Source organism: Scyliorhinus torazame, chromosome 10 (assembly GCF_047496885.1).
Source record: "Scyliorhinus torazame isolate Kashiwa2021f chromosome 10, sScyTor2.1, whole genome shotgun sequence".
NCBI lineage: Eukaryota > Metazoa > Chordata > Chondrichthyes > Carcharhiniformes > Scyliorhinidae > Scyliorhinus > Scyliorhinus torazame.
The window spans coordinates 131,330,230-131,357,416 of NC_092716.1; the positions used below are offsets into that span (position 1 = coordinate 131,330,230).

The 27,187-nt window shown below is 51.3% G+C and overlaps 1 protein-coding gene across 15 annotated transcripts in view; it reads left to right on the forward strand.

Annotated features, from left to right (window-relative positions):
- Positions 1–27,187, forward strand: part of madd (MAP-kinase activating death domain) — a 439,970-nt gene that overhangs the window by 360,793 nt on the left and 51,990 nt on the right. For all 15 annotated transcript variants that reach the window (XM_072518747.1, XM_072518746.1, XM_072518754.1 and 12 more), the window contains 7 exons: positions 4,049–4,169; positions 4,272–4,377; positions 14,316–14,426; positions 17,327–17,434; positions 18,640–18,804; positions 18,969–19,041; positions 25,873–25,979. In XM_072518747.1, coding sequence (XP_072374848.1) covers positions 4,049–4,169; positions 4,272–4,377; positions 14,316–14,426; positions 17,327–17,434; positions 18,640–18,804; positions 18,969–19,041; positions 25,873–25,979 — 791 coding nt within the window. The remainder of the gene's footprint in view (positions 1–4,048; positions 4,170–4,271; positions 4,378–14,315; positions 14,427–17,326; positions 17,435–18,639; positions 18,805–18,968; positions 19,042–25,872; positions 25,980–27,187) is intronic.

Below are 27,187 nucleotides of genomic sequence, written 5' to 3' on the forward strand. Positions count from 1 at the left end.
CCCCCGCTCCCCCCAGCCTGCCCCCGCTCCCCCCAGCCTGCCCCCGCTCCCCCAGCCTGCCCCCGCTCCCCCCAGCCTGCCCCCGCTCCCCCCAGCCTGCCCCCGCTCCCCCAGCCTGCCCCCGCTCCCCCAGCCTGCCCCCGCTCCCCCCAGCCTGCCCCCGCTTCCCCCAGCCTGCCCCCGCTCCCCCCAGCCTGCCCCCGCTCCCCCCAGCCTGCCCCCGCTCCCCCCAGCCTGCCCCCGCTCCCCCCAGCCTGCCCCCGCTCCCCCCAGCCTGCCCCCGCTCCCCCTAGCCTGCCCCCAGCCTGCCCCCGCTCCCCCAGCCTGCCCCCGCTCCCCCCAGCCTGCCCCCGCTCCCCCCAGCCTGCCCCCGCTCCCCCCCCCAGCCTGCCCCCGCTCCCCCCCCCAGCCTGCCCCCGCTCCCCCCCCAGCCTGCCCGCTCTCCCCCCAGCCTGCCCGCTCTCCCCCCAGCCTGCCCGCGCTCCCCCCAGCCTGTCCGCGCTTCCCCCAGCCTGCCCGCGCTTCCCCCAGCCTGCCCCCGCTCCCCCCGGCCTGCCCCCGCTCCTCCCGGCCTGCCCCCGCTCCCCCAGCCTGCCCCCACTCTTCCCCCCCCTCCCCCAACCTGCCCCCGCTCTCCCCTGCCTGCCCCCGCTCTCCCCTGCCTGCCCCCGCTCCCCCCAGCCTGCCCCCGCTCCCCCCAGCCTGCCCCCGCTTCCCCCAGCCTGTCCGCGCTTCCCCCAGCCTGCCCGCGCTTCCCCCAGCCTGCCCGCGCTCCCTCCAGCCTGCCCCCGCTCCCCCCAGCCTGCCCCCGCTCCCCCAGCCTGCCCCCACTCTTCCCCCCCCCTCCCCCAACCTGCCCCCGCTCCCCCCAGCCTGCCCCCGCTCCCCCCAGCCTGCCTCCACTCCCTCCAGCCTGTCCCCGCTCCCCCAGCCTGCCCCCACTCTTCCCCCCTCCCCCAACCTGCCCCCGCTCTCCCCTGCCTGCCCCCGCTCCCCCCAGCCTGCCCCCGCTCCCCCAAGCCTGCCCCCCCTTCCCCCAGCCTGCCCCCGCTCCTCCCAGCCTGCCCCCGCTCCCTCCAGCCTGCCCCCGCTCCCCCCAGCCTGCCCCCGCTCCTCCCAGCATGCCCCGCTCCCCCAATCGCGCCCCCGCTCCCCCAGCCTGCCCCCACTCTGCCCCACTCCCCCCAGCCTGCCCCCACTCCCCCCAGCCTGCCCCCGCTCCCCCCAGCCTGCCCCCGCTCCCCCCAGCCTGCCCCCGCTCCCCCCAGCCTGCCCCCGCTCCCCCCAGCCTGCCCCCGCTCCCCCCAGCCTGCCCCCGCTCCCCCCAGCCTGCCCCCGCTCCCCCCAGCCTGCCCCCGCTCCCCCCAGCCTGCCCCCGCTCCCCCCAGCCTGCCCCCGCTCCCCCCAGCCTGCCCCCGCTCCCCCCAGCCTGCCCCCGCTCCCCCCAGCCTGCCCCCGCTCCCCCCAGCCTGCCCCCGCTCCCCCCAGCCTGCCCCCGCTCCCCCCAGCCTGCCCCCGCTCCCCCCAGCCTGCCCCCGCTCCCCCCAGCCTGCCCCCGCTCCCCCCAGCCTGCCCCCGCTCCCCCCAGCCTGCCCCCGCTCCCCCCAGCCTGCCCCCGCTCCCCCCAGCCTGCCCCCGCTCCCCCCAGCCTGCCCCCGCTCCCCCCAGCCTGCCCCCGCTCCCCCCAGCCTGCCCCCGCTCCCCCCAGCCTGCCCCCGCTCCCCCCAGCCTGCCCCCGCTCCCCCCAGCCTGCCCCCGCTCCCCCCAGCCTGCCCCCGCTCCCCCCAGCCTGCCCCCCCTCCCCCCAGCCTGCCCCCCCTCCCCCAGTCTGCCCACACTCCCCCAATCGTGCCCCCCGCTCCCCCCAAACTGGCCCTCAGCACCCCCCCCCCCCAGCGTGCCCACTGCTCCCCCACCAGCCAGTCCCACTGCTTCCACCCCCCACCCTGCCCCACTCTCCCCTCCTCACAGCCTGCTCTCACCCCCGTGACGTGTTGAGGTGGAGTGTTTGAGAGGTAAATGTGGAGTATTGGCTGTACCATACGTTCCAAACAAGGGCTCTGTTGCATCTTTGCTCAGCATCAGTTCATCTCGAGGCTGATCAGTAGTGTGTGGTTAAAAATAATGTCCTATCCCCCCTCTCCTCCTGTGCCAAGTACCGATCACCACACCTCCTGCCCCCTGTGCCAAGCATCGATCACCACACCTCCTGCCCACTGTGCCAAGCATCGATCACCACCTCCCGCCCCCCCCCGTGCCAAATATCGATCACCACCCCCCGCCTCCCCACGCCAAATATCGATCACCCCCGCCCCCCCCCACGCCAAATATTGATCAACACCCCCCCCCGCCCGCCCCCACAGCAAATATCGATCACCACCCCCGTCCTCCCCGTGCCAAATTTTGATCACCACCCCCCGTCCCCCCCGTGCCAAATATCGATTACCGCACCCCCCCCCCCCCGTGCCAAATATCGATCACCACCACCCGACCACCCCATGCCAAATATCGATCACCACACCTCCTGCCCCCTGTGCCAAGCATCGATCACCACACCTCCTGCCCCCTGTGCCAAGCATCGATCACCACACCTCCTGCCCCCTGTGCCAAGCATCGATCACCACCTCCCGCCCCCCTCCCCGTGCCAAATATCGATCACCCCCACCCCCCCACGCCAAATATTGATCACCACCCCCCTCCTGCCCGCCCCCACGGCAAATATCGATCACCACCCCCGTCCTCCCCGTGCCAAATATCGATTTCCACCACCCGACCCCCCATGCCAAATATCGATCATCGCCCCCCCATGCCAAATATCGATCATCACCCCCCGCCCCCCCTCATGCCAAATACCGATCATCACCCCCCGCCCCCCCCATGCCAAATATCGATCATCGCCCCCCATGCCAAATATCGATCATCACCCCCCGCCCCCCCCATGCCAAATATCGATCATCACCCCCCGACCCCCCCGTGCCAAATATCGATTACCGCCCCCCCCATGCCAAATATCGATTACCACCCCCCCCATACCAAATATCGATCATCACCCCCTCATGCCAAATATCGATCATCACCCCCCGCCCCCCATGCCAAATATCGATCATCACCCCCCGCTCCCCATGCCAAATATCGATCATCACCCCCCGCCCCCCCATGCCAAATATCGATCATCACCCCCCCCCGTGCCAAATATCGATTATCGCCCCCCCCATGCCAAATATCGATCATCACCCCCCGCCCCCCCATGCCAAATACCGATCATCACCCCCCCCCCATGCCAAATATCGATCATTACCCCCCTTCCCCCCCCCCGTGCCAAATATCGATTACCGCCCCCCCCATGCCAAATATCGATTACCACCCCCCCCCCCATACCAAATATCGATCATCATCCCCTCATGCCAAATATCGATCATCACCCCCCGCCCCCCATGCCAAATATCGATCATCACCCCCCGCCCCCCCCATGCCAAATATCGATCATCACCCCCCGCCCCCCCATGCCAAATATCGATCATCACCCCCCCGTGCCAAATATCGATTACCTCCCCCCCCCCCATGCCAAATATCGATCATCACCCCCCGCCCCCCCCATGCCAAATACCGATCATCACCCCCCGCCCCCCCCCATGCCAAATATCGATCATCACCCCCCTTCCCCCCCCCCGTGCCATATATCGATTACCACCCCCCGCCCCCCCCATGCCAAATATCGATCATCACCCCCTCATGCCAAGTATCGATCATCACCCCCCCCGCCCCTGTGCCAGATATTTGCTCGTATTCTGATCCTTCCTCTGCCTGGCTGTTGCCAGCTGATTTCTGTTTCTTCCTACTCGCTGCCATTTAGTGGGAATACAGAGCATTGCTCAGAACCCACACCACTGGTGCCATGCGCTTATAATGCCCCGATCGCACTGCTGGCTCTTTGGCCTAGTCTGGGATCGTGCATGCCAGCGCTGTGTGTTGTGATGTGACTGGGTGCCCTGGCTGGGTGGGTGAGGGATTAACCGAAGTAACTGTCTTACCTACTCGCTCTCCTTAGGTAAGGAACGGTCGGTGCTGTGGGACCAGCTCCAGTTTTGGGAGGACACTTACCTGGACGCAGTGATGTTGGAGAGAGAAGGAATGGGCATGGACCAGGGACCACAAGAAATGATTGACAGGTACAGCCCGTCCACCACTCTGCATTAAAGGATCCAGTCACAATGCTTATTTGTGAGATTGAAAACCTCCGTCAGTTAACCTGTTGGACTCTCTTCCTGCAGATATGAGTCACTGGGGGAGCACGACCGAAAGCGGCTGGAGGATGATGAGGACCGATTGCTGTCAACGTTACTCTACAATATGATAGTCTACATGCTGATGGTCAAGGTCAGCTCCACACACTTTTGTAGAGAAGATGATTGGGTCCAGAATTAACAGTCAGTCTTTTGCACTCTACACTGTCCTGCGATTATTCAATGGGACCCTCGACACTGTCCCCATCAAACACTCCCAGGACAGGTACAGCACAGGGTTAGATACAGAGTAAAGCTCCCTCTACACTGTCCCCATCAAACACTCCCAGGACAGGTACAGCATGGGGTTAGAAAAGAATAAAGCTTCCTCTACACTGTCCCTGTCAAACACTCCCAGGACAGATACAGCACAGGGTTAAGTACAGAGTAAAGCTCCCTCTACACTGTCCCATCAAACACTCCCAGGACAGGTAGAGCACGGTGTTAGATACAGAGTAAAGCTCCCTCTACACTGTCCCATCAAACCCTCCCAGGACAGGTATAGCACAGGGTTAGATTCCGAGTAAAACTCCCTCTACACTGTCCCATCAAACACTCCCAGGACAGGTACAGCATGGGGTTAGGTACAGAGTAAAGCTCCCTCTACACTGTCCCCATCAAACACTCCCAGGACAGGTACAGCACGGGGTTAGATACAGAGTAAAGCTCCCTCTACACTGTCCCCATCAAACACTCCCAGGACAGGTACAGCACGGGGTTAGATACAGAGTAAAGCTCCCTCTACACTGTCCCCATCAGACACTCCCAGGACAGGTACAGCACGGGCTTAGGTACAGAGTTAAGCTCCCTCTGCACTGTCATCATCAAACACTCTCAGGACACGTACAGCACGGGGTTAGATAAAGAATAAAGTTCCCTCTACACTATCCTCATCAAACACTCCCAGGACAGGTACAGCACAGGGTTAGATACAGAGTAAAGCTCCGTCTACACTGTCCCCGTCAAACACTCCCAGGACAGATACAGAACAGGGTTAGATGCAGAGTAAAGCTCCCTCTATACTGTCCCCATCAAACACTCCCAGGACAGGTACAGCACGGGGCTAAGTACAGAGTAAAGCTCCCTCTACACTGTCCCATCAAACTCTCCCAGAACAGGTACAGCACAGGGTTAGATTCCGAGTAAAACTCCCTCTACACTGTCCCATCAAAAACTCCCAGGACAAGTACAGCACGGGATTAGATACAGAGTAAAGCTCCCTCTACACTATCCCCATCAAACACTCCCAGGACAGGTACAGCATGGGTTAGATACAGGGTAAAGGTCGCTCTACAGTATCCCCATCAAACACCTTCAGGACAGGTACAGCATGGGGTTAGATACAGAGTAAAGCTCCCTCTATACTGACCCCATCAAACACTCCCAGGACAGGTACAGCACGGGGTTAAGTACAGAGTAAAGCTCCCTCTACACTGTCCCATCAAACTCTCCCAGGACAGGTGCAGCACAGGGTTAGATTCCGAGTAAAACTCCCTCTACACTGTTCCATCAAACACTCCCAGGACAAGTACAGCACGGGATTAGATACAGAGTAAAGCTCCCTCTACACTATCCCCATCAACCACTCCCAGGACAGGTACAGCATGGAGTTAGATACAGAGTAAAGCTCCCTCTACACTGCCCCCGTCAGACACTCCCAGGACAGGTGCAGCACGGGCTTAGATACAGAGTTAAGCTCCCTCTGCACTGTCCCCATCAAACACTTCCAGGACAGGTACAGCATGGGGTTAGGTACAGAGTAAAGCTCCCTCTACACTGTCCCCATCAAACACTCCCAGGACAGGTACAGCATGGGGTTAGGCACAGAGTAAAGCTCCCTCTGCACTGTCCCCATCAATCACTCCCAGGACCGGTACAGCAAGGGGTTAGATACAAAGTAAAGCTCCCTCTATACTGCCCCCATCAAACACTCCCAGGACAGGTAAAGCACGGGGTTAGATACAGAGTAAAGCTCCCTCCACACTGTCCCCATCAAACACTCCCAGGACAGATACAGAAAGGGGTTAGATACAGAGTAAAGCTCCCTCTACACTGTCCCCATCAAACACTCCCAGGACAGATACAGCATGGGGTTAGATACAGAGTAAAGCTCCTTCTACACTGTCCCATCAGATGTTCTATCTTAGCTCATGCTTTCTCATGTTAACCAGCATATCCACCTTCTGTTCCCTTAACCCTATCTCACCAAATCACTGACCATTCAACTTTCCATCTTGGTCCCCATGTTTTCTGATATTGTTATTAGTTCTTTTACTAAATGTTATCCCTCCTCTGCGTTTGCCATCACGACTGCTCTGCTGACCCATGTGTGCTTGCTGAATACCTCCTTTCTCCTACCTCCCTTGCATCTCCCTCTTTGGGTCCATGAATGAGTTGTCAAATCCTTAATCCATGCCAATGTTTCCTGGAACTCTTTACTTGAATCTGTCCAATCAGGTTTCCACTCCTGCCAAAGTGCCGACACAGCTCTTTTATAAAGTTGCAAATCACCATGTAACTGTGGCAAAGGTGAACTATTCGCCTTCATCCGCCTTGACCTGTCTGCTGTTTTGGACATGGTTGATCATTACATCCTCCTCCAGTGCCCCTCCATTGTCCTGCTGCTGACTGGAACTCTTGTGTGCTTCCATTCTTATCTAGTTGTCGCCAGAGGTTTGCAATGGCTGTTTTTCCTGTTCCTTCACCAATACCTCTTGTGTCTCTGAAAGATCTATTCTGGCCCCCTCCTATTTCTCAGCTGCAAGCTAGCCCTTGACAATATCATGCAACTGCTCAGTGTTACTTTTCACACAAATCCTGAAGACTCCCAGCTCTACCTGAGCACCACCTCTCTCAACTCCTAGAGTTATACAGCACAGAAACAGGCCCTTCGGCCCACCATGCCTATGCCAACCATCAAATACCAATCTATCCTAATCCCATTTACCAGCATTTGGTCCATAGCCTACTCTGCCTTGACAATTGGAGTGCTCGTCCAGATGCTTCTTTAAAAAAGATTTTTAGAGTGCCCAATCCATTTTTTCCAATTAAGAGGCAATTTAGCGTGGCCAATCCACCTACCCTGCACATCTTTGGGTTGTGGGGGCGAAACTCAGGCAAGCTCGGGGAGAATGTGCAAACTCCACACGGACAGTGACCCAGAGCCGGGATCGAATCTGGGACCTCGGCGCCGTGAGGCAGCAGTGCTGACCACTGCACCACCGTGCTGCCTTCCAGATGCTTCTTAAATGTTGCGAGAGTTCCTGCCTCCACCACCCTCAGGCAGAGTGTTCCATATTCCTACCACCCTCTCAGGCAGAGTGTTCCATATTCCTACCACCCTCTCAGGCAGAGTGTTCCATATTCCCACCACCCTCTCAGGCAGAGTGTTCCATATTCCCCCAACCCTCTCAGGCAGAGTGTTCCATATTCCCACCACCCTCTCAGGCAGAGTGTTCCATATTCCCACCACCCTCTCAGGCAGAGTGTTCCATATTCCCACCACCCTCTCAGGCAGAGTGTTCCATATTCCCCCAACCCTCTCAGGCAGAGTGTTCCATATTCCCACCACCCTCTCAGGCAGAGTGTTCCATATTCCCACCACCCTCTCAGGCAGAGTGTTCCATATTCCCACCACCCTCTCAGGCAGAGTGTTCCATATTCCCACCACCCTCTCAGGCAGAGTGTTCCATATTCCCACCACCCTCTCAGGCAGAGTGTTCCATATTCCCACCACCCTCTCAGGCAGAGTGTTCCATATTCCCACCACCCTCTCAGGCAGAGTGTTCCATATTCCCACCACCCTCTCAGGCAGAGTGTTCCATATTCCCACCACCCTCTCAGGCAGAGTGTTCCATATTCCCCCAACCCTCTCAGGCAGAGTGTTCCATATTCCCACCACCCTCTCAGGCAGAGTGTTCCATATTCCCACCACCCTCTCAGGCAGAGTGTTCCATATTCCCACCACCCTCTCAGGCAGAGTGTTCCATATTCCCACCACCCTCTCAGGCAGAGTGTTCCATATTCCCACCACCCTCTCAGGCAGCGTGTTCCATATTCCCACCACCCTCTCAGGCAGAGTGTTCCATATTCCCACCACCCTCTCAGGCAGAGTGTTCCACATTCCCACCACCCTCTCAGGCAGAGTGTTCCACATTCCCACCACCCTCTCAGGCAGAGTGTTCCATATTCCCACCACCCTCTCAGGCAGAGTGTTCCATATTCCCACCACCCTCTCAGGCAGAGTGTTCCATATTCCCACCACCCTCTCAGGCAGAGTGTTCCATATTCCCACCACCCTCTCAGGCAGAGTGTTCCATATTCCCACCACCCTCTCAGGCAGAGTGTTCCATATTCCCACCACCCTTTGGGTGTAAAAATGTTTCCTCAGGACCCCTCTAAACCACTTACTCCTCACCGTAAACCCACGCCCTCTGGTCTCAGACACCTCTGCCAATGGGGAAAAGATTCTTATGATCTACTCTTATCGATTCCTGTCATAATTTTGTATACCTCTATCAGATTCCCAGCCTCCTCTGCTCCAGGGAAAACAAACCCAGTCTATCCAGTCTCTCCTCATAGCTGAAACTTGCACTGTTACTAAACTGCTAATCTGACATCCAGTACTGGATGAACAGAAATATCCTCCAATTAACTATTGGGAAAACTGAAGTCATTCCTTAGCTACTGACTCCCTCTGTCTCCCTGGTAACAGTCTGAGATTAAGCCAGTTTATTTACCTTGGTATAAGATGTGACCATAAGATGAGCTTCCGATCTCATGGTTTGTGATATCACCAAGTCTGCCTCTTTCCATCTCAGTGACATTGCCCAACTTTGCCCCATCTCAGCTGATCTGCTGCTGAAACCATCACTAATGCCATCTTTCCCCTAACTCCAACTTCTCACTGGTGTTCCACATTCTACCCTCTGTAAATGTGGAGTCAGACAAGTTTTGGTCTCCACATTGAAGAAAAGAGATACTTGCATTTGAGGTGGTGCAGCAAAGGTTCACTAGATTGGCCCCGATCTGATCTCTGCTGATAGGCTGAGTAAATTGAGTCTATTTTGTTTGGAGTTTAGAAGAATGACAGGCGATCACATTGAAACCTATAGGATTCTGAAGGAGGTTCAGGAAGTGGATTCTTTTTAAAAAATATATTTTATTGAAGCATTTGTAATTTTCACAATTTAACATATTGACATTTCTAACACAACCGCGCGGTCGATGCACAAAATGCCCCCTAAAATAACAACACACAATAAACCACGTACCCCACATCTCCCGCCCTATTCCCAATTACCCGTATACTAAATTCCCTGTCCTTATTTAACATTACCATGCCTCCTATTTCCCCCCCCCCCTTTTCCCCTTTCCGCCCTTACTGCTGACATTCAGTTTTTGTTAAAGAAATTGATGAACGGCTGCCAACTCCGGGCGAATCCCTGTATTGATCCTCTCAGAGCGATCTTGATTTTCTCCAGACTGAGAAACCTGACCAGATCGCTGACCCACACTCCTGATTTCGGGGGCTCCGAGTCCCTCCATCTCAGCAAGATCCGTCTCCGGGCCACCAGGGAGGAGAAGGCCAGGACATCGACCTCCCCCCACCCCTCTGCCCCCGGATCTTCCGACACCCCAAATATTGCTAATTATGGACTCGGAGTTACCCTACTTTCCAGGACTTCCGACATAACATCTGCAAATCCCTGCCAGAATTCCATCAGTTTTGGACATGCCCAAAACATATGAACATGGGTGGCTGGGCTACCCCCACACCGTCCACATCTGTCCTCCACCTCCTCAAATAACCTACTCATCCGAGCTGCCGTCATGTGGGCCCTGTGGACTACCTTGAACTGAATCAGGCTAAGTCTAGCACAGGACAAGGATGCATTTACCCTTTTCAAGGTTTTATCCCACAGTTCAGTTTCCAGCTCCCCTCCCAACTCCTCTTCACCTCTCTGATAGGGGCCCTTTCCCACTCTAACAATTCCCTGTACATGTCTGAAACCTTCCCACCTCCAACCCCTATTTTGACAGCACTTTATCCTGTAGTCCCCTCATGGGGAGGCGAGGAAAGCTTGGGACCTGTCTCCGGACAAAGTCCCGCACTTGAAGATACTGAAACCCGTTCCCTCCCGGCAAGTCAAACTCCTCCTCTAATGTCTCTAAGGTCAGGAAGCCCTCCTGGATGAATAGATCCCCAAACCTCTCAATCCCTGCCCACTGCCATACCTTAAAGCCCCCATCCAGCCTACCCGGGGCAAACTGGTGATTGTCACAGATCGGTGACCACACTGATGCCCCCTCCAGTCTCATATGCTGCCTCCATTGCCCCCACACCCTCAGGGCTGCCACCACCACAGGACTTGTGGAGTACCGAGCCGGCGAGAACGGCAGGGGCGCCTTCAGTAAAGCCTCCAGACTCGTACCTTTGCAAGATGCTGCCTCCGTCCGTTCCCAGACCGACCCCTCCCCCACTACCCACTTCCTGACCATCGATATGTTGGCAGCCCAGTAATAGTTAATAAAGCTCGGGAGAGCCAATCCCCCTTCCCCGCGGGCCCGTTCCAGCAGTACCCTCTTTACTCTCGGGGTTTTACCCGCCCATGGAAACCTCGATATCGCCACATTAATACTTCTGAAAAAAGCCTTTGGGACAAAAATCAGGCGACACTAAAAAAAAGAAAAGCAGCCTCGGAAGGACCGTCATCTTCACTGACTGAACCCTTCCCGCCAGCGTCAGTGGGAACATGTCCCATCTACAAAAATCCCTTCTCATTTGATCCACTGCTTTGCCCAAATTTAACTTGTGAAGCTGCCCCCAATCCTTGGCCACTTGAATCCCCAGATACCTAAAACTCCTCCCAACCACTTTAAAAGGTCGCTCCCTCAGTCTCCTTTCCTGCCCCCATGCCTGAATCACAAACATCTCGCTTTTTCTCATGTTTAACTTACAGCCTGAAAATTGCCCAAACTCTCCTAATACCTCCGTGATTTCGGTCATTCCCCCCCCCCCTCCACTGGGTCTGTGATATAGAGCAGCAAATTGTCCGCATAGAGAGAGACCCACCCCCCCTCTCACTATACCCCTCCAGGCATTTGATCCTCTCAGAGCCATTGCTAAGGGTTCTATGGCCATGGCAAACAGTAATGGGGAGAGCGTGCATCCCTGCCTTGTCCGCTGACAAAGACTAAAGTATTCTGACCGAACTCGGTTAGTTCTTACATTTGCCACTGGGGCCTGGTACTGTAGCCAGACCCACTCCATGAATCCCTGCCCAAACCCAAACCTGCCTAAAATATCCCATAGATACTTCCACTCCACTCGGCCAAAAGCCTTCTCCGCGTCCATGGCAACTACCACCTCAGCCTTGCGCCCCTCCGCTGGCATCATAATTACATTAAGAAGCTGTCTAATGTTGGATGTCAGGTGCCTACTCTTTACAAATCCTGTCTGATCCTCCCCAATTATCTCCGGGACACAATCCTCTCTTTGAGTGGCCAGGATCTTTGCCAATAATTTGGCATCTACATTCAAGAGGGAGATTGGCCTGTATGATCCACAGCTCTCCGGATCCTTGACATGCTTCGGAATGAGAGAAATTGATGCCTGTGATAACGTTGGGGGGATTACTCCCAGCTCCATGGACTCATTAAAAGCCTTAGCCAGGAATGGCCCCAGTAACCCAGAGAACTTCTTATAAAATTCCACTGGGAACCCATCAGGTCCCGGGACTTCACCCGATTGCATCGCCCCCAGTCCATCTATCACTTCCCCAAACCCAATCGGGCCCCCCAGGGCCTCCACCAGCTCCTCATTTACCTTTGGGAACTCTAGCCTCCCCAGGAATTGATTCATGCCCTCCTCCCCATCCGGAGGTTCCGACTCTTATAGCTGGCTATAAAATTCCATGAAAACTTCATTCACCGCCCCCGGGTCCGTCACCGTCTTCCCCCTCATATCCTTTCTTTTCCTTATTCCTCTCGCCGCCTCCTGTTTCCTCAGCTGATGCGCCAGCATGCTGCTGGGTTTCTCCCCATGTTCATATATTGCCCCTTTTACCCTCCTCAGCTGACCCTCCGCCTTTCCTGTGGAAAGCAGCCCAAACTCCATTTGAAGTCTCTGACACTCCTTCAGGAGCTCCGCATTTGGAGACTCCGAGTATCTCTTGTCCATCTGTAAGATTTCTCCTACCAACCTGTCCAGCTCCGACTGCTCTGTTTTATCCCTGTGGGCTTGAATCGAAATACATTCCCCTCTAATGACCGCTTTCAGTGCCTCCCAGACCACCCCAGCCGCAGTCTCTCCCGTGTCATTGATCTTTATGTATCCCCGAATGGCGCCTCTCACAGATCTCCTCATCCACTAACAGCCCTGTATCTAGTCTCCACTGTGGGTGCTGGGACATTCCCGTGTCTGCCCGTAGATCTGTCCAGTGTGGTGCATGATCTGAGACCACAATTGCTGAGTACTCAGTGTCCTCAACCCCTGCTAACAGTGTTTTTTCTAGCACAAAGAAACCAATCCTGGAGTACGCCTTATGTACATGGGAGTAGAATGAATATTCCCTGCTGCTTGGTCTCTCAAATCTCCACTGATCCACCCCTCTCATGCTCTCCATGAACCCCTGCAGTTCCTTTGCCATTGCTGATAGCTTCCCCGACCTAGCACTCAACCGGTCCAGCCTCGGGTCCAGGACCGTATTAAAGTCACCCCCCATGATCAGCCGGTGCAAGTCAAGGTCTGGGATCTTCCCCAGCACCTTCCTGATAAACGCCAGTTTGGGACATATATATTCACCAGCATCACTGCCATTCCCTCTAGCTTCCCATTAACCATAATAAATCTTTCTCCCGAGTCTACCTCTAACCTCCCCACCTCGAATGTCACCCTTTTATTACTCAGGATAGCCACCCAATCCTGTCCTGAGTGAAACACTTGCCCGACCCATTACTTCTTTAATCTAATTTGGTCTCCCAGCTTCACACAGAAGCTCTCTTAACCGGCCCATTCAGTCCACGAACATTCCATGTAACCAGTCTGGTCGGGGGGGCTTTTGCCTCCCTCCCCTGTCGGTCAACCATGACGTTTCCTGGGCCAGCTCCTAGCCCGTGTTCCACACCTCGCTTGATCCGTCCCTCGGCAGCGACCGCTATCTGATCCCTACCCCCCCCCCCCCCCCCCCACACTTTGTCTTTCCTCAGCTCTCCCCCCACTTTGCTCCCGGGAACCAGCTATCCAGCTAGCTCAGCATCTCCCACCCTCTGGCGTCAAAAAGCCTGCCGACTGCCAGATGAGAAAGTGGATTCTGAGAGATTGTTTCCGCTGGTCGGGAATCTGAAACACCGGGATCGCCTCAGGACAAGGAGCCGAACATTTAGGGCTGAGATGCGGAGAAATGAGGGTGCTTTGACAAAAAGTAATCCAGACTCGAAATGTTAGCTCAATTCTCTCCACAGATACTGTCAGACCTGCTGAGATTGTCCAGTATTTCTGTTTTGGTTTCAAATTCCAGCATCTGCAGTAATTTGCTTTTATCTATTATGTTGTTGAGAGACATTACTTCAATCGAAAGGGTTGTGAATCTTTAGAATTCTGTACCCCAGAGGGTTGTGGTTGCTCCACCGATGAACATATTTAAGGCTGGGATTAGACAGATTGTTTGTGTCTGAGGGAATTGTGGAAATGGGGAGTGGGTGGGAAAATGGAATTGAAGTCCAAGATCATATTGAATGATGGAGCCGGCTCAATGTATGGTCTATTCCTATTTCTTATGTTTTGCTGCTCATGACTTGACTTGCACCAAGTCCCTATCCATTATTCTCCCTGTGCGCGCTCAGCTATGGCTGCTGTGGATCTTTTATCACATTCATGGTGCTATATAAATGTAAGTTATCTTTATGTCTTGAAAGCTTGTTTGAGGAAGATTTGAGCTGCAGGCGAGAGAGTAGCAACCCTGTGATTTGGGGGTATTTTGCGATTGGTGCACAGTTTGTCTGTTAACTGGTGTCACATCTTTTGCACAGGTCACCAAGAACGACATCCGGAAGAAGGTGAGGCGGCTGATGGGTAAATCGCATATCGGACTGGTGCACAGTCAGGAAGTGAACGAGCTCCTCGACCGCCTCCCAAACCTGGTGAGCATTTCAACCCCAGCACTGTCAAAGGTTTCCGTACGTCCGTTCCAGGGATGTAAACCAGCAGTAATATTCCAGTCAATTGCCCTCTCAGCAGGAATATTCCAGTCAGACTCACTCACAGCAGGAATATTCCAGTCAGACACACACTCAGCAGGAATATTCCAGCAAGACACACTCACAGCAGGAATATTCCAGTCAGACACACACTCAGCAGGGATATTCCAGTCAGACACACACTCAGCAGGAATATTCCAGCAAGACACACTCACAGCAGGAATATTCCAGCAAGACACACTCACAGCAGGAATATTCCGTCAGACACACACTCAGCAGGAATATTCCAGTCAGACACACACTTAGCAAGAATATTCCGTCAGACACATGCTCAGCAGGAATATTCCAGTCAGACACACACACAGCAGGAATATTCCAGTCAGACTCACTCACAGCAGGAATATTCCAGTCAGAAACACACTCAGCAGGAATATTCCAGCAAGACACACTCACAGCAGGAATATTCCAGTCAGACACACACTTAGCAGGAATATTCCAGTCAGACACACACTTAGCAGGAATATTCCGTCAGACACACACTCAGCAGGAATATTCCAGTCAGACACACACTCAGCAGGAATATTCCAGTCAGACACACTCACAGCAGGAATATTCCAGTCAGACACACACCATGCCTGGAGGATTCGATTCCGTCAGACACACACTCAGCAGGAATATTCCAGTCAGACACACACTCAGCAGGAATATTCCAGTCAGACACACACTCAGCAGGAATATTCCAGCAAGACACACTCACAGCAGGAATATTCCAGTCAGACACACACTCAGCAGGAATATTCCAGCAAGACACACTCACAACAGGAATATTCCAGTCAGACACACACTCAGCAGGAATATTCCAGTCAGACACACACTCAGCAGGAATATTCCAGCAAGACACACTCACAGCAGGAATATTCCAGTCAGACACACACTTAGCAGGAATATTCCGTCAGACACACACTCAGCAGGAATATTCCAGTCAGACACACACTCAGCAGGAATATTCCAGCAAGACACACTCACAGCAGGAATATTCCAGCAAGACACACTCAAGCAGGAATATTCCAGCCAGACACACGCTCTGCAGGGATATTCCAGTCAGACACACACTCAGCAGGAATATTCCAGCAAGACACACTCACAGCAGGAATATTCCAGTCAGACACACACTCAGCAGGAATATTCCAGTCAGACACACACTCAGCAGCGCTATTCCAGTCAGACACACTCACAGCAGGAATATTCCAGTCAGACACAAACTCAGCAGGAATATTCCAGCAAGACACACTCACAGCAGGAATATTCCAGTCAGACACACACTCAGCAGGAATATTCCAGTCAGACACACACTCAGCGGGAATATTCCAGCAAGACACAAACTCAGCAGGAATATTCCAGCAAGACACACTCACAGCAGGAATATTCCAGTCAGACACACACACACAAGGAATATTCCAGTCAATTGTCCTCTCAGCAGGAATATTCCAGTCAGACTCATTCACAGCAGGAATATTCCAGTCAATTGTCCTCTTAGCAGGAATATTCCAGTCAGACTCATTCACAGCAGGAATATTCCAGTCAATTGTCCTCTTAGCAGGAATATTCCAGTCAGATTCACTCACAGCAGGAATATGCCGGTCAATTGCCCTTTAAGCAGCAATATTCCAGTCACTCACACACACTCACAGCAGGACTATTCCAGTCAGACTCACTAACAGCAGGAATATTCCAGTCAGACTCACTAACAGCAGGAATATTCCAGTCAGACTCACGCTCACAGCAGGAATATTCCAGTCAGACTCACTAACAGCAGGAATATTCCAGTCAATTGTCCTCTTAGCAGGAATATTCCAGTCAGACTCATTCACAGCAGGAATATTCCAGTCAATTGTCCTCTTAGCAGGAATATTCCAGTCAGACTCATTCACAGCAGGAATATGCCGGTCAATTGCCCTTTAAGCAGCAATATTCTAGTCACTCACACACACTCACAGCAGGACTATTCCAGTCAGACTTACTAACAGCAGGAATATTCCAGTCAGACACACACTCACAGCAGGAATATTCCAGTCAGACTCACTCACAGCAGGAATATTCCAGTCAGACACACACTCACAGCAGGAATATTCCAGTCAGACACACACTCACAGCAGGAATATTCCAGTCAGACTCACTCTCAGCAGGAATATTCCAGTCAGACTCACTCACAGCAGGAATATTCCAGTCAGACGCACTCACAGCAGGAATATTCCAGTCAGACACACACTCACAGCTGGAATATTCCAGTCAGACACACTCATGCCTGGAGGATTCGAGTCAGTAAGGAGCAAAGAGAATTTATCCTGACAGACAGATTAGGGAGCTCTGGCTGAGATTGTGTCCAAAATCGCCCTTAGTGTTGGGTGGGGTTACTGGGTTATGGGGATAGGGTGGAGGTGTGTGGTTGGGTAGGGTGCTCTTTCAGAGTGCCGGTGCAGACTCGATGGGCCGAATGGTGGCCTCCTGAACTGTAAATTCTATGATAGTTCCAATCAGACTCACTCACAGCAGGAATATTCCAGTCAGACACACTCATGCCTGGAGGATTCGAGTCAGTAAGGAGCAAAGAGAATTTATCCTGACAGACAGATTAGGGAGCTCTGGCTGAGATTTGGTGTTGAGCATGGAAACTAACAATAGGATATTGCTGGACCTGAAGCCAGTGTGTGGACTGGACCACACTGCACCCTCTGGAATTGTTGGTGTTCACACATTGACCCCTTGCCTCTGACAGGTCCGACTAGTTAGGTACTTCCCTGTGTTGGTACTGTTCCATTAATGGCCTTGTATTTGATTCTCAGGAGACCCGCGACCTGCACATCAGACCCTGCGGCAGCCGCCACATCAAGAAGCAGACATTCGTGGTGCATGCAGGAACCGACACCAATGGTGAAATCTTCTTCATGGAGGTACTGGAAGCCTCGATTACACCATCAACACCGGGCATTCTCAAATGTCATGCTATAGAGAAGAGTGCAGCAACTAGGAGCTCATTTGCCTATAATTCTCTCAGATTTGCTGAGCCAGGTCCTAGGCTCGCACACTTATGTGAAGAAATTCAGCCATGTGATCCTTTGTAGTGCTGTCCATCTTGCCACACTGAATGCAACACCTTCATACCTGTACAGCTATTCATGATCCCGAAGTATCTGAGTAATGGCTCTAATTTCAGTGGGTCCCTCCCCCACAGGTATTTTGGTTCAGTCCTGATTCCAGGGATCCCCTCCTCACTGGTGTTTTGGTACAGTCCTGATTCCAGGGATGCCCTCCTCTCTGGTGTTTTGGTACAGTCTTGATTCCAGGGACCCCCTCCACACTGGTGTTTTGGTACAGTCCTGATTCCAGGGATCCCCTCCACACTGGTGTTTTGGTTCAGTCCTGGGGGTGGCACGGTGACACAGTGGTTAGCACTGATGCCTCTCAGCGCCAGTGACCCGGGTTCAATTCCAGCCTTGGGTGACTGTCTATGTGGCGTTTGCACATTCTGCAATGTTCACACTGATTTCCTTTGAAGGCCTGGGATAGGAACTATCTGATCCTGGGGGTTTGTCACTCTTTAATGTTTCATTTTCTTCTTTGCTGTTACTTTGCTTCTGTTTAGTTTGGTGGGTCGATGCCCATGAGTCAATATTAGTTTCTTTGGGTTGCAGACAAGGTGGCCTCTTCCTCTACTTCAAATACTAACGTAAAGTCATTATTTAGCATATCCATCATTTCCTTACTTTTATTGGCCCTGCTTTATAGGTTCTCATTAATATGCTGGGATTCCCTCAAGGAGCTAACCGTGGAAAGATCCTGTGCAACCAGACTGCGGCCTTGTTTAGCGCTTGTCCTTGAAGGGTGGTGTTTCTACTGTGGGGGTGGTGGCACTGTCTCATTAATTTGTGTTACCAATGGGAAGTCTCTGGTCCTTTGATGCAGGCTGAGTTTAATTAATTAGCCTACCTGTGTTTGCCAGGGACAGAGATGGCCCATAGTTCCTCTCCAACCATCTGCGTATGGAACCTAACTGTTATTGCTGGCATCTTGGGGTGATGGGACCGTGGTCGTAGCCTGTGCTGTGGTGCAATTTATTGGGCTTGCTCTAGTGCTGTGTGCCCCTTCTCTTTAATAGGTTTGTGATGACTGCATTGTGCTGCGCAGTAATATCGGCACTGTCTACGAGCGCTGGTGGTACGAGAAACTCATTAACATGACGTACTGTCCTAAAACCAAGGTCCTGTGCCTGTGGAGACGCAACGGCCAGGAGACCCAACTCAACAAATTCTACACCAAGAAGGTACAAGCACACACGCTGTCTCTGGATCAGCACTCGGATGGGTGTTTGCTGTCTGTCTGTCTCTGACAACTGTTTCCTGCTTCCTCTACCCCTCCATGACACTCAAAATCCCTATCCCCGAATGTAACTACCTGTATTTATTGTGTGGGGTTTCTTTTTGGCAGTGTCGCGAGTTGTACTACTGCGTGAAGGATAGTATGGAGCGTGCAGCTGCGAGACAACAGAGCATCAAACCAGGTACATTGCCAATGTCATTAGCATTAGGGGGTGGCGCAGTAGTTAGCACTGGTACCTCACAGCACCAGGGACCCGGGTTCAGCTCCGGCCTTGGGTCACTGTCTGTGTGGAGTTTGCACATTCTCCCTGTGTCTGCGTGGATTTCTTCTGGGTGCACCGGTTTCCTCCCACAGTCCAAAGCTGCACAGGTTAGTTGAGGTTATGGGGACATGGCGAGGGAGAGTGGATACTGGGGTGAGTGTACACAGCTTCACACGCTGACTGGGGAGAGCATACACACCTTCACATGCTGACTGAGGAGAGTGTACACAGCTTCACATGCTGACTGGGGAGTGTGTACCCACCTTCGCATGCTGACTGAGGAGAGTGTATATAGTTTCACACGCTGACTGGGGAGTGTGTACACACCTTCACATGCTGACTGCAGAGAGTACTCATCTTCATGCTGACTGGGGAGAGTATACACAGCTTCACACGCTGACTGGGGAGAGTGTACTCATCTTCACGTTGACTGGGGAGTGTGTACACATCTTCACATGCTGATTGGGCAGAGTGTACACTGACATGTTATCCCAACACCATGTCCTCTTATCTAGTGTGGTAACCTTCGATGAGGTGCTTTTTGTAAATTGAAGTGGACCGCATCCTTTCTCCACATTGCTTTTTACATCCTGAAAGTGCTCAAATAAATGAGTGAAATATTGATTGCCTTGAACAAAACCATGTTGACTCTGCCTGACTGCATTGAAATGTTTGAAGTGCCCAGTTATAACCTCCCTAAATAATAGATTTCAGCAGCATTCCATGACCCATCTGATGTGGCTGATGGACAGAACCAAAATAATTTTGGCAAATTGAAGTTGCTCACTTTATTTCATCTCCTGATTCACAGGTATTTCTGGGATGTTACTTCAGTCCTCTGTGTTGAAGACAGACAAAAAATACCTGTCCAGCACTTCTGCCATTTCCTTATTTTCTGTTAATAATTCCCCAGACTCCAACTCTGGAGGACCTTTACTCACTTTGCTTTTCCTATTTAAAAACTTGTCAGAACTTTGTATCTGTTTTTGTATTTCCAGCCAGCTTTCTCTCAATCACTAACTTCTCTCTCCCTTTTGTTTGCTGAATCATTCTTTACTGGCGTTTAAATTCTGTCCAATAGCTGACCTATCTCCACAGGATGGTATGCTTTTCTTTTCAATTTGAGGACATCTTTAGCCCAAAGTGGAGTCCCTTGCATTTTCCCACATTAAACTCCGTCCCCCGGCACGTTTAACCTGTTAGTGTCTGTTGCTACATTCTGCATCCACCAACACTACTTACTGTGTCACCTAACTTAGTGTCACCAGCAAGCTTGGATAATCTATTCTCTATCCCTTCACCGAATAGTATAGTGAAAAGCTCGTGCCCCAGTATAAATCCTGGAGAACACTATTTCTCCAACCTTAAACCCTCAGAAAATCCAACAAATATAGTTAGAGATGACTTGCCCAGTACAAATCCATTCTGACTTTTGATCAGCTGATATTGGTCCAAGTCCTCAGTCACCCAATCTCATTTCCAATCCTCCCCACAAGTCCATTATCGATGTTAGAGTAATAGACATCCATTGCTAGTGCCCCACATTCCTGACGAGTGGAGTGACATTTGCAAATTTCCAATGCAAGGGAACCATTCGTCGATTGTGACAGTTCCACAAGACCACAATGACACTTGCCTCATCGATTTGTTTTGCTACCCTGGAATGGAAACTGCTGGTCGCAGAGCTTTGTCAATCTTCAGTGTCGTAATTTTCTCTCTGGGGTCAGCATGTGGCACAGTGGTTAGCAGTGCATGTGTTAGCACTGGGACTGCGGTGCTGTGGACCCGGGTTCGAATCCCGGCCCTAGGTCACTGTCCGTGTGGAGTTTGCACATTCTCCCCATGTCTGCGTGGGTTTCACCCCCACTACCCAAAGATGTGCAAGGTAGGTGGATTGGCCACGCTAAATTGCCCCTTAATTGGAAAAAAATATATAATTGGGTACTTTAATTTTATTTTTAAAAATAATAATTTTCTCTCTGAAAATCTTATCGGTCCGTCCCAAGATTTATTTTTATAATATCTCTGATACTTGTTGCAATCCCTGGCCAGATCCTGGGATATGTTCAGAACCAGTAACGTTTTGTCTGAAATGGTTAAACATTGAGATTTTGGATGCTTGTCCAGTAAATGAAGCCACAAGTTTCCACGGGTTTTGAACAAGTAAAATAAACTTTACCCAAAAATTGAAACAATCTACAGTATATACCTTGTAACATTCAGAATTAACATGAAATACACATGAATTAAATAGCAGACTGCGGTCAAACGCCTCACAATGCACATCAAATGGCAGATGCGGCCAAGACGGATCCCACAGATTTCCCAGCAACCAGCCCCAGACGTTAGGGACCCTGAGTCATCAAATCTCCATAAAACATTGTCTCCTTCACAAGGGACTCCATGTCTGCACTTCTGAAGATCTGGCTTTGGAACTCCCTCAAAGCTGCTCTGACTCAGACTGCACCAATGACTGCCTGCTTGCCTGACTCTTCACTCCAGCATCTAGTTACCGCCGCAGTTTCAGCTTCTTCATAGCTGGCTGGCTTCATTGAGCTGACACTGGCCCTGAATTTAACCAGCCTTCAATCTCCTGGGCAACACCAGGCTATAAACAGCTCCCACACCTTCAGCTGAGCCTGTAAGGGGCCTTCCTGTTTCTTCCCTCATTTCTGCTTTTCTTTTGCCGTTATGATTTTTGATCCATGGGTGATTAATGGGCATGACCTGTAAGTCAAGCAGCAGCAAAAATGAGGAATTCAGAAGTTACAGGAGCAAAACCTCTGCTAGTCTCTGCTAGTTTGAAAAGGAGCTTCAAACTTTTTGGCACCAGAGAGAAAGGTGGGGTGGATTCCCGTAACAGCCTCCCCGAACAGGCGCCGGAATGTGGCGACTAGGGGCTTTTCACAGTAACTTCATTTGAAGCCTACTTGTGACAATAAACGATTTGCATTTGCATTGGATCTCGGTTTGACTGATTGGCTGGTGGACGATGAATTGGTCCAAAAGGCTGCACTCTGTCCGTAACAGGTGGTGATTGGATCCGAGTGGAATGATTTTTAGAGTCCCAAGGAGCTTAGTTTGACTCCTGGAAGCACAGGGACAAGGGCTCTCTCTCTCTCTCTCTCTCTCTCTCTCTCTCTCTCTCTCTCTCTCACCCCCATGTTTTCTCCAGAAAGGCTGTGAGTGCTGTCATCCTAAAGCAGTAGAGAACCTGAACGAGTAAATCTACAGGAAAACTATTACAGGCAAAGAAAGACCAGGACCCCTCTCTCGCCAGAAAGGCTGTGAGTGCTGTATTTCTGAAACTACAGAGGCCTGAATGAATCTACAGCAAAGCCTTGAACTGAAAGCAAAGTTTGAAGAGGAGAAAGGTGCTGGAAACAACCATCTGAAACAAAGACTTTTTTCGCTTATGATTTTTCCCCCTCCCCCACTATTTATCTATCGTGTGTGGGTGTAGAGGGTGGGGGAAAGGTAAAGTGGGGAATTAGGAATTAGATAGTTAACCAGTTGTGTTTGCTGCATATATCATAATTCTTGTTATAAATAAACAGTAATTGTGTTTATATTTACACACCTGGTGACTGTAATTATTGGGCAGTCAAGGGCCAAAGACTTTAGCTGCTTTTCTAACAATTATTGGTTAATTCATTTGAGTTGCGACTCCGGAGGAAGTGGGGCTGGAATTAACCGCGCTCTAGCCCCGGATGTCGTAACGAGCCCTAAACCCCTCTCGCACGGTACCAGCTGTGTTTCGACCACCTGCCTTCTCAGCTTCTCGGGGCTTCTCAGGAGCCCTGATTGCAAAGACCGTTAACTGCAGTGCCTCCGCTGCATGAAAGCCTTTCCCTCTGCTCCTTACTCTGACTGACTAAAATTGACCGACCCTTGAATTGTTCTGGGGAACCTAGAGATATACTTAGATTGGATCACACCCTTCTTACTGTAATCGCATTGAAACACCCTACAATCTCCATTGACTAAGAATTGAAAGCACACCCAGATGTAATGAAGTAAATTCATGACATACTGTAATCTTCGCCTTCCAGTGTCCATTCTGGTAGAAAGAAATTATTTAGTAATTCTATCTTTTTGTGATTTTCACGTGCATTTTTATTAAGGGACTCGCATGACCTTTAACCACTCTATTTCCCATGTCCTGTTTGAAAAAACTTTGTTATCTTTGACATCTCTCAAGGTTTTCCTCTCGCCTATTTGCAATTTAAAAAAATAAATAATTTAGAGTACCCAATTCATTTTTTCCAATTAAGGGACAATTTAGCGTGGCCAATCCACCTACCATGCACATCTTTGGGTTGTGGGGGTAAAACCCACGCAGACACGGGGAGAATGTCCAAACTCCATATTTGCAATTCTAAAGATTTTATTAGTAACCCCTTGCTGTTCTTGATATCTCTCAGACCCTGGCATCTCTTCCCTTGACACTCGGGGTCTGTTTTGTAGTTTTGCACCTCTCGCGCTCTCTGGACCAAAGTTGTTTAATTTCCACTGCAGGAGACCATCTCCTCCTTGCCTGGGGATGTACATACTTTCTACTAAACACTGAACTCCCATTGTCTCTCTATAGTTTTACCCATGAACACTACTGTCCAGTCTAAAAAGCTGCTTCATCTCTCACCTGCCTCGCTCTCAAGCTTAATGTTGAATTGAATCCTATCAGTTAACTAGATGTTCCTTACCGTTAGCTTGCTGCTCTGTCAGAGGATTAATATTAAGGGTGCGCTACACTGTCGGAGGGTCAGTACTGAGGGAGTGCTGCACTGTCCGAGGAGTCAGTTCTGAGTGAGTGCTGCACTGTTGGGGGGTCAATACTGAGAAGGGAAAGCTACACTATCACAGGGTCAGTACTGAGGGAGTGTTGCACTGTAATAACAGGACTCTTCAAAGATAATTGTAGGATTGAACAGACTCAACATGGGTTTATGAAAGGGAAATCATGTTTAACAAGCCTGTTGGGGTTTTCGAGAATGTTACTCGCAGAATAGATGGTGGATGTGGTATATTTAGATTTTCAGAAAGTTTTTGATCAGGTTAGTAAAAAAAATTGCGAACACGTGAAATTGGGGGAATAAACTGACATGGATTGAGAACTAGTTAATAGGTAGAAAACAGAGTAGGAATAAATAGGTCATTTTCAGGTTTGGAGGCTATAACTGGTGGGGTAATGCAAGGATCAGTGATTGGGTCCCAGCTATTCACAATCTATATCAATGATTTAAAGGTGGAGATTAAATGTGACACTTCCAAGTTTGCCGATGACACAAAATGCGGTAGAAGTGTGGGTTGTGAGGACGATGCAAAGACACTTTGTGGCACAGTGGTTAGCACTGCTGCCTCACAGCCCCAGGGACCCAGGTTCAATTCCGGCCTCGGGTGACTGTCTGTGTGGAGTTTGCACTTTCTCCCCGTGTCCGTGTGGGTTTCGTCCGGGTGCTCCGGTTACCTCCGACTGTCCAAAGATGTGCAGGTTTGGTCAATTGCCCCTTAGTGTCCAAAAGGTTAGGTGGTATTACTGGGATAGGGTGGAGGCGTGGGCTTAAGTAGGGTACTCTTTCCGAGGGTTGGTGCAGAGTTGATGGGCTGAATGGCCTCCTTCTGCACTGTAAATTTTATGATTCTACACTTCAGGGGATTTGAGCCTGTAAGATTAGGTAATGTGAGGTGATCCACTTTGTTAGGAAATGCTGACAGCTGGGAAGTGATGATCTGCAGAGGGACTTGGGAGCCCTTGTTCTTGAGTCACTGAAAGCTAACATACAGGTACGTGCAGGTAGTTATGAAGTGAGATTGAATAGACTGGGGTCGTTTTCCTTGGAGCAGAGGAGACTGAGGGGGGCATGATTGAGATGCATAACATTATGGAGGGCATACGTAGAGGAGACAAGAAGAAACTTTTCCCCTTGATGGAGGGATCAATGACTAGGAGTCATAAATTTAAAGTAAGGGGCAGGAGGTTTAGAGGGAATGTGACAAAAAACATTTTTACCCAGAGGGTAGTGGAAGTCTGGAATTCGCTGCCTGAAAGGGTGGTGGAGGCAGAAACCCTCACAACATTTAAGAAGTATTTAGATGTGCATTTGACAAGGCATACAAAGCTATGGGCCAAGTGTTAGAAAATGGGAGTTGAATAGTTAGGTGGTTATTTATGACTGGCCCAAACTCAATGGCTGTATGACTCTACAGCAAGCAATTAAGAACACAAATGGTATGTTAACCTTTATTGTAAGAGGATTTGAGTATAAGAGTAAAGATGTCAGGCTACAATTGTTTTCAACTACGGAGACAGTCTCTGAATAAGTGAAAGGTCTTGCAGGACTGAGATGGTGAGGAATTTCTTCACTCAGAGGGTGGTGAATCTTTGGTAGTAACCACCCCGAGGGCTATGGGGAATGTCATTGTGCATGTTTAAGCCAGAGATCAAACTTTTCTCCATATTAAAAATATTCCACGACATGAGGATACTGTCGGAAAATGGTGTTGAAGGAGATCAGCTATGATCTGATTGAATGGGGGAACAGCCTGGAGGGGCTGAATGGCTTCTCCTGCATCTACCTCTTATATTCTTATGTGTCTGCACTTCAAATGTTCTTCATTGGCTGTAAAGTGCTTTGTGACAGCTACGGTTGTGAAGGGCGGGATAGAATTTGACTTTGGATTTCTCACTAGAGGTTTTGAGCATGAAGAGGCTGTCCATCTTACTGCTGTGTTTGTGGTGTTACCATGCAGGTCCTGAGCTTGGAGGCGAATTCCCGGTTCAGGATATGAAGACGGGCGACGGAGGCTTGCTGCAGGTTACCCTGGAAGGGATCAATCTGAAGTTTGTGCAGAGCCAGGTAGGGAGGGCTGCAGGGGGAAGGGGCGGTGGGGTACCAGCTTGAGGCTTCATCGGGCGACGGAGCGTTTTTGTCCCTGTCCGTGATCAGTTTCATTTGCTCGGTGTTTTCCCTTTTTTTATTTCTGTTGCTGTCCGAGTACAAGAGAGGTTTTGACATTTGCGGTGCTGTGTGTGTATCTGCACATCTGACCTTCAGATTACCATTCAGCTGGCCTCTGGGATCGAGCTCTCCTTTGCTTCTTCAATGTTCTTGGTTGATTCATCATTTCTTTACAGTCTTAGATTGGTGAAAGGGTAAGTTTTTTCTTCAAATATACAGTTGTAATAAAGGATCTGTTTGTTTTGCACCCTGAAGCCATGGTCATTAACTGCAAGCTTCCATCAAAGAGTCTTCTTCAGCTGACTTTAGTGCCAGGCCCCCCTCTTGGTGGCCATGCTATTGCTGTGCATTGATACCATGCTGCTGGGAGAGGGAGTTCACTGCTGCTGGAGGTTCAAATCCAAACCTCCTTTTCCTGCAACCCCACCTCTTCTCCATCTTTCACTTCTCCCATATACATGTGCACGTATGTGTCGTACACCGACTGGCTTCCTTCCACCTGAGCACTCTGCATTTTTCCCAGCAGCCAGCGATGTATAAAGGGAGCTGGTCAGCCAGCAGCCTGGAGCGAGCTGGGGACACCAAATCCAGCTTTACCACAGCTCACTGATAGCTCTCCAGCTTCTGCCAGCTTTCCTGGCCCTGTCCCTAATGGGTAGGATGCTGGAGGTGAAGAGAGAGTATAGGGTGCAGGCCGGGTTGAGAAAAGTGTGGTTTATCTGACCGGTGCGGGTTGGGTGGGGCAGTGGGGGTTTGGGGTGTGGAGGAGGATACTGGAAGTGAGGATGTGGGCTTTGGAAATGGCCAGTAGGTATAGGCACTCGGGGTGCCATGGTTAAGTACAGCCCCTTGGTATAGACAGCGGGGATTCAGGGTGTGCGCTGTAGGTGCAGTGGGTATGGGCAAAGGGGGCTGTGGGTATGGGCAGAGGGGGCAGTCCCGGTGGGCATGGCCAGAATGTGTGGGCGGTGGGTGTCATTATGGGCGGCTTTTGTGGGGTGCGTGCAGGAGGTCCGGGCGGTGATGGTGTGGGCGGTCGGTAAGGGCAGCTGGACCATTGAATTGATTTTGAGGGATGTTCTTGTATAGCAGTAACTGTGAGTATG